The 7,500-nt window shown below is 47.4% G+C and overlaps 1 protein-coding gene across 3 annotated transcripts in view; it reads right to left on the reverse strand.

The window, feature by feature from the left end:
• The window catches only part of LOC115101919 (neural cell adhesion molecule L1-like), a 76,076-nt gene that overhangs the window by 32,706 nt on the left and 35,870 nt on the right, over nt 1-7,500 (reverse strand). For 2 of the 3 annotated variants that reach the window (XM_065005516.1, XM_065005517.1), the window contains exon 2: nt 3,742-4,135. In XM_065005516.1, coding sequence (XP_064861588.1) covers nt 3,742-3,880 — 139 coding nt within the window. In that variant the 5' untranslated portion in view covers nt 3,881-4,135. The remainder of the gene's footprint in view (nt 1-3,741; nt 4,136-7,500) is intronic. The other variant, XM_065005518.1, reaches the window with a different exon arrangement.

A 7,500-nucleotide genomic window follows, 5' to 3' on the forward strand; every position in this document is an offset into this window, starting at 1 on the left:
CACAGCGCTAAAACCCACAGTTCTGCCTGTAGATCTGAGGCTGGCTCTCCGAGTAGAGCCCACTGCGCTGCTTACACCAGGGTTTAAACCACCGACTAGAAACCCCAAGCCCTGTTTAAGCTAGAGATCTCTGGTGTTTGCATGGGCTGCGTCTCCACCTCAGCACTGTACTATAACCCCTGTGTTGACTTCCTCTGACACGCACAGACATCCGCAGGGGCCGGGAGCACACAGTCCTGAAGCCCGTGGTCCTAGTAACTAGAGCCCACAGCTTAACTGGGCTACCTATATTCGGACTCTCACAGAGGTGAATAGCCCACTGGCTAGAACCCACAGACTTACAGCAGGGACTGTCTCGCGGAGAGACTTAAGAAGAACAGTCATTTGATTTCCAAGTATCGCTGAAACTTAACGGGGAATGTAATTCCTTCATATCACTTCAAGAGAGAGCGAGAGAGAGAGAGCACTGCAGGGAGAGAAAATGGTTGAGATGAGAGGAAAAGTGAGTGTTGTATGAATGCAAATGAGACACTCGTGGAATATATAGTGGAATATATCAAGAAGAGAGGGCCCCTTGGGGACAGAGGTATTCCTCTTTTCTCGCTCTACTGTCTTACTGTACTGTTACGTCCATTAACCACTCATATCAGACTCATTAAATCCTACATACTAAGGCGTGGTACAGTATTATTAAAGTGCATGGTCTTTGTGCCAAATGACACCCTATTCCCTATGTAGTGCACTCCTTTTGACCAGGGCCTATGGGAAATAGGGTGCCATTAGGGAAATATAAGTACATATTCTATACATTCTATATTCCCATAGGTTTTATGTCTCCTGTCAAGATTTCTGGTGTTCAGTTTTTTGGTGTGTGGCCTGGACATCAGTGATATATTTGTTCCAATTTCTCGACCCGCTGAGTCCTACTGTATTGTATTGGAATAGAGGTCAATGGTACTTGTTAGTTGGGTTCTGATTTGACTCTGAATGAAAGAGGCAGGTCTAGTTTCACAGATATATTTACATTGTGGAACGTAGGTAGGTAAGTGGGCAAAGGAGGGCAGGGAATGGAGGGAGCAAGAAATTGGGAGGTGGAAGGAGGGAACGTTAAGAGAGGAGAGACGGAACAAGAGACAGAGGGAGAAACGGGTAGAGATGGTGGGAGCAAATTATAAAAGGTCAAGGACAGGGAGGGAGACAGAGAGAGGGATGAGAGAAAGAGACATAAATGATAGATTCCCTAGTGACAGAGGTAATAAGGCTGTTTCTCAGCTGATCAGATTTGTGTGGAAGCTGCTGCAGGCGCTGCAGTGCTCCATTATTGGAAGAAGCACATTTAGGGTACACTTGTTTTAGTGGTTCCACTTGTTTTAGTGGTTCCACTTGTTTTAGTGGTTCCACTTGTTTTAGTGGTTCCACTTGTTTTAGTGGTTGCACTTGTTTTAGTGGTTGCACTTGTTTTAGTGGTTGCACTTGTTTTAGTGGTTCCACTTGTTTTAGTGGTTCCACTTGTTTTAGTGGTTACACTTGTTTTAGTGGTTACACTTCTTTTAGTGGTTGCACTTCTTTTAGTGGTTGCACTTCTTTTAGTGGTTGCACTTGTTTTAGTGGTTACACTTCTTTTAGTGGTTACACTTCTTTTAGTGGTTACACTTGGTTCCACTTTTTTAGTGGTTACACTTGTTTTAGTGGTTACACTTGTTTTAGTGGTTACACTTGGTTCCACTTTTTTAGTGGTTCCACTTGTTTTAGTGGTTACACTTGTTTTAGTGGTTCCACTTGTTTTAGTGGTTACACTTGTTTGAGTGGTTCCACTTGGTTCCACTTGTTTTAGTGGTTACACTTAGTTACACTTGTTTTAGTGGTTACACTTGTTTACACTTGTTTTGGTGGTTCCACTTGTTTTAGTGGTTCCACTTGTCTATCGTTTCCCTCTCCCTTACATACTTGTTTCTTTTCCCCTCCTCTCTTTTATGCTCTCTTTTAAGCCCCCCTTTCTTTGATCTGACAACACTAGCCCCATTTTAGAGACAGGCGTGCCTCTTTTCCATCTCCTCTTAATTCCCGTAGGTATCACCCTCCTCCGGGAGAGAGCAAACAAGACTACGGCACATGTAGACTCACTGAAGTGAAGAAGCCACAGTAACGCTAGATTCATTAAAGGTGCAGTGCGACGCCGAGGGTTTCTATTGTGCGCTGTGTTTGCAGGAGTCGTGATCATCTTTCTCATGGTGAAAGTGTTTACTGTAGGGCTCTTGCTGCACGTCTACAAACAGATATACCACACATCAAGCAGAAGGAAGTGAAACACTTACATTCATTTATTTGGTCTGTTAGTCCAGAGCGGCAGAGCAGCAAGAGAGCGAGGGAGAGAGAAAAGGAGAAAGTCTGTTAGATAGTCAACACAGTCTGGCAGGAAATGACAGAGAGAGGGAAAAGACAGACAGACAGAGTGCCTGGATTTAGCTACCGCACAGTGCACATCAGCACGTGCCCTCACTTGCTCGGCAAATTCCCCATTTCAAAATGGGATAATTGATGATTAAACAACAGTTACCACCCATGGGCTATAAAGCTAGGCGAGCGCAAAGCTAGTCGAGTGCAATGTTCGGTCAATGTTTTTGTTGTTGTTTGGCCGATGAATTCAGATATGGATGGTGTATTGATTGTGGTGACCGTATCAGTGACTCTCACTGACATTAGAGAGGCTCATTAAATTCAACAGGAGACACCTTGACCTTTACAATCCCCGCAATCTGACCCCCCCCCCCTCTTCCTCCCCCTCCTTTTCCACTTCATCCCGCTGTTACTATTCAACCAGCCTCTCCTCCTCCCCCTCTCCATCATACACTCCTCTTCCTCTTCCTCCTCCTCGTAACCCTTCTCTCTTACTGACACCTTCATTCTCAGGGGAAGCTTTAATGCTTTTCATCACTGTCAAACTGTGTGTGTGTGCGCACGTGTGTGCATGCGTGCGTGCGTGTATAGGAGTGATACGTGTGTTAGAGTGGGTGAAGGTCTGAGAGAGTCATTGATCCATGACTTAGATGAATAACAGAACAACATTAGCAGCCGCAGCAACAAACACAATTCTTTGTCTAACTCCCTCTGTCTCAAATGGCACTATATAGTGCACTCGTTTGGACCGGGGCTCATTGGGTTCTAGTCAAAAGAAGTGCGCCATAAAGGGAATACGGTGCCATTTAGGATGCATCCACAATTCTTCCTCAAAGTCTGCTATTAAAGCAAAGCTGTAGGACACTCTGAATCAATTTCCCTGCAGTCCCACAAACTCAGCTGTTTTTTAATGCTCGGATATTGCGTTGAGTGGGAGGGTGTGTTTGCTTGTTTGTGTTTGTGTGTGTGTGTGCATTTGCGCCTGCTTTTTCTGTTGTATAACTCAATTCCCTGCTGGCCCTCCAATCCATCATTTGATTTGCACTAAGGAAACCAGATGAATAGAATGACTAATAAATGAGTTGAGGTAATCAATTCCAAAGTAAATAGACAAAGTATGCATACATTATAACCACAGACTGAACGCCCAAAACCTCATAACCTCATTGTTAAAGATGCAGATAGAAATGCCATGGAAATAACTTAGAATCCAGTCTGTGCTGCTCTGTACACTACATTTCTACCTGCAATACTGATGAGTGTGATGACATCTCAGTCATTATTTGACATTGTTATGAGCAGCGACTGTACAAGTACATTGACGTGTTAAGGCGGTGTACTCACAGTTGGGAGGTATGTGTATAGCTGCTTGGCTGAGCTGAGGAGTGTGGGATAGGAGGAGGGAGAAGAGAGGGAGAAGGAGGAGGGGGATAGGGGTGCGTCGCCCCCTACTGCCAACCTGCTGTCGCTGCGTGCGAGGCATTGCTCACTGTCCCATCAAAGTCCCACCTGCTCAACACACACAAAACGCACACAGAGGGCAATCTGGACACACTCCTGCTGAGCGAGCGTGTGTATCAGCCTCTCTCTATCTCTCTCTCTCTCTCTCTCTGTTGTCACGCCCACTCTTCCTTTTCTTCTACCTGGTTTCCTTTTGCTTTCAGCCTCTCTCTCTTTTCTCTCTCTCTCACTCTCTCTCTCTCTCTCGCTCAGGTCCACGCCCTCCTGCTGTCTTCGTCTGAAAGATAAAAGAAGAAGGGGGAAGCAGGGAGGGAGGAGAGGAGAGGAGAGGAGAGGAGAGGGAGGGGCATGTGTCAGAATGAGAGACAAATTACCCTGCACCATGTGGTCAAAGACTAGAGAGAGCCAGGCAGAGAGCTAACACACACACACACACACACACACACACACACACACACACACACGCACACAATCAATAAATAGATGAGCGAGACCAAACATATTCATTTCTATAAAGAGAAATAGCAGTAAAAAAAAAAAAAAAAAGCAAGCAAATTTGGGTAATTCCATTGGTTCTTCCATAAGGGACAGTGGTCAGCCAGAGAAACAGATGGAGTCGAACTACGAGGGCGAACTAACAGACAGTCCAAGAGACCAAATGGAGCAGAGACAACAGAGGTAGATAGATGAAGCGTCGCATCGGACAATAGACAGAAGACGGTTAGCGACCCGAAAAGGCATCTGCAAGTAGACAACGTCCGGGAGATCTCCTTCAAAAATGTGAAGACCTCAAGTGTCTAGGCCACGTCTGTAGCTGTGCGGCCGCAAGCGTGTGGTACACAAGAAAACAGAAAACAGAACAGAACGACATGGCTAATTGACAACGATTTAGATTGAGTGGTTGAGCTCTATTGAAAGACTCGAGACTGCCCTCCCTGATTGTGATGGTGATAAGTAGCTGCTAAAGATGTGATCATCAGTCATGTTGTGGAGGCAAGGAGGCCACACAGTCTCTCCATCTGTACCCTCGGCAGCCCAGTAGGCCCACACGGAGCCACTAAGCGTGGCCTACTTTCCACTGGCACCACAGTCCACTGACTGATTGTTGAACCAGGCTCAATTGGAAGTACAATAGATGGTTGGATTGTTATTTGCTACAGTACAACAGTACATCACGACAACGGAAAGGCACTGAGAGACAGGAAGCAAAAGCTAGAGAATTAGAGGGAGACATTGGCCTTGTTACCGAGCCAGGCAAAATCAATGGTGATAAGAGCAGCTGCCAATATTGAAGATGAGTTTTGGCTCTACACACAACAGTGTGTGTGTATGTGTGTTGTGTGTGAGTTTTGGCACCTACACCCCACTGTTAGCTGGCAAAGCCAAACTAGAGTGATGGGCGACCTTGGGGAGATGTGGGGAAGGTTGGAGGGTGGTACAGAGAGAGGGGGCGAGAGGAAGTGAAGGAAGAGAGGAGACAGGGGGGAAGAGAGAAAGAGAGAGGGCAACCCTGCACGAGGGAGAGGAGAGAGGAGAGGGGGAAGAGAGAAAGAGAGAGGGCAACCCTGCACGAGGGAGAGGAGAGAGGAGAGGGGGAAGAGAGAAAGAGAGAGGGCAACCCTGCACGAGGGAGGGGAGAGAGGAGAGGGGGAAGATGGTGGGGGAAGGAAGAGAAACAAGGGATGCGAAGGAATAGTGATTAGTATTCTATTTGATCTTCTCCGGCAATGGCTGCTGGTCAGTCAGTCACACTGACGCAGACGACGGGCTCATTGTAACAGCCGCAATGGTGTTATTGGAACGGTATCAATCCAACACACGGAAACCATGTGTTTGATTCCGTTCCAGTCGTTACAATGAGCACCATTCTCAACGGACAAATTCAACAATATCTGGCAAAAGAACGAAAAAGACTAGGTAAAACATTTCCGGGGATTCCAAGCACTAAGAAAATAACCGAGAAAGAATGGACTCAACAATATCTGGAAAAGGTGGTAGGAGGAGTGAAAAGCATTTTAGCGATTCCAGCTCCAAACTCTGAGAGAACACATCTAAATCAACTGAGAAAGACTACGTTTAAAATAAGAGAACAACCAATGGAAGTGAAACACACCCAATGAGCCAGTTTAAAACACACCCAATGAGCCAGGGGTAAATGGTCCATTAGAGAGTCACTTCACCTATCATTCCTACAACGGCTAGGGAATGACAGAGTGGGTGGATGAGAGGAGGGACAACCAGAGGGGGAGATGGGAGGAATGGAGGGGTCTGTTTGGGGAGGGAGTGATGGAAGGTGTGTGTGGTGGGGAGGGGTGCAGTGCGTGTGTGTGTGTGTGTGTGTGTGTGTGTGTGTGTGTGTGTCAGAGTATTGGCTCTACACACCACTGTTAACTGGCAATGCCAAACTAGATAGATGGGTGACCTTGGGGAGAGTGGGGAGGTTGGAGGGTGGTACAGAGAGGGGGAGGAAGAGAGGCTAGAGAGAGAGGAATCGTAGGAAGAGAGGAGGAGAAGAGAGTAGAGAATGAGAGAGAGGAGAGAGGGAAGGTTGTAGAGTGGCAAAGAGAAGGGGGAGAGGAAGAGAGAGGAAGAGAGGAGAAAGAGGAGAGGAGAGAGGGCAACCCTGTTCATGTGGGAGAGGAGAAGGGGAAGATTATAGGGTGGTAAAAGAGGGGGTGAAGGAAGGGGGTGTGATGGAAGGTGACAGCTGTGACGGTAACCCCCCTCCACAAAATCACACACCAGGTCTCCCAATCAATGTGTGAACTCTCTCTGCTGTCATGCACACACACACACACACACACACACCTATCCTCTGTCAGGCTGTGTGATATTAGTACTGGCTGATCAGAGTGCCTCTCATAGGGGGGTTCGGGGGCCCAATTACCAGACGGGCTAGTCTGGGCTGGCCTTTAACAAATTCCATTAGCACAGGATGAATGGAACAGAGCAGAGCTGGAACTGCTGTGGGTATTAGTACAGGCACACAGCCTCAGAGACACACAGTTAACGTGATAAGGTGACGCTGAGAGGGTGCTGAGTGGAGCGACGAACTGCACGCGGCTGAGCCAGGGCACTTCATTGCCAAGTAAACCCTAACACACACACACATCTCTAAACCGAGAAAGACACACACACACACACAGGGCTGACAACACAGATAAAGAGGCATGCTCCAGTGGGTCACAGTCAGAAGGCAGGGCCCTAACAGTAGTGAGTACATAAAGGCAGTAAAGGGGAACACTATAATGGGTTAGGTGGGCAATTGGAGGGGGGCAGAGGGGAGGACAGGAGAGAAATAAGGGAGGCGTGTCATCTTCCCAAGTAATGAGACTGAACACTGGGAACTCCACCCAACTCCACCGATTCCACACAGAAGCACTCTCCTTCTCTTTGTCTCTCTCTCACTAGCACGCGCACACACACACACACACACACACACACACACACACACACACACACACCCACACACACACCCTGTCTAGGCTGTACGGTCACTTCCCTTATCACAGGGGTGATTGATTCTGAGTCAACAGACAGACGGCTGATTTCACCACCTCTGTCAATCCCAGTGTCTCTCAGTCTGACTTTCTGCAGCTGCAGCTGATCCAATCTCAGCCCTGTTACCTGCCTCGTTGGCTC

The sequence above is a fragment of the Oncorhynchus nerka genome, linkage group LG20 (assembly GCF_034236695.1).
Source record: "Oncorhynchus nerka isolate Pitt River linkage group LG20, Oner_Uvic_2.0, whole genome shotgun sequence".
In the NCBI taxonomy this organism is placed as follows: domain Eukaryota; kingdom Metazoa; phylum Chordata; class Actinopteri; order Salmoniformes; family Salmonidae; genus Oncorhynchus; species Oncorhynchus nerka.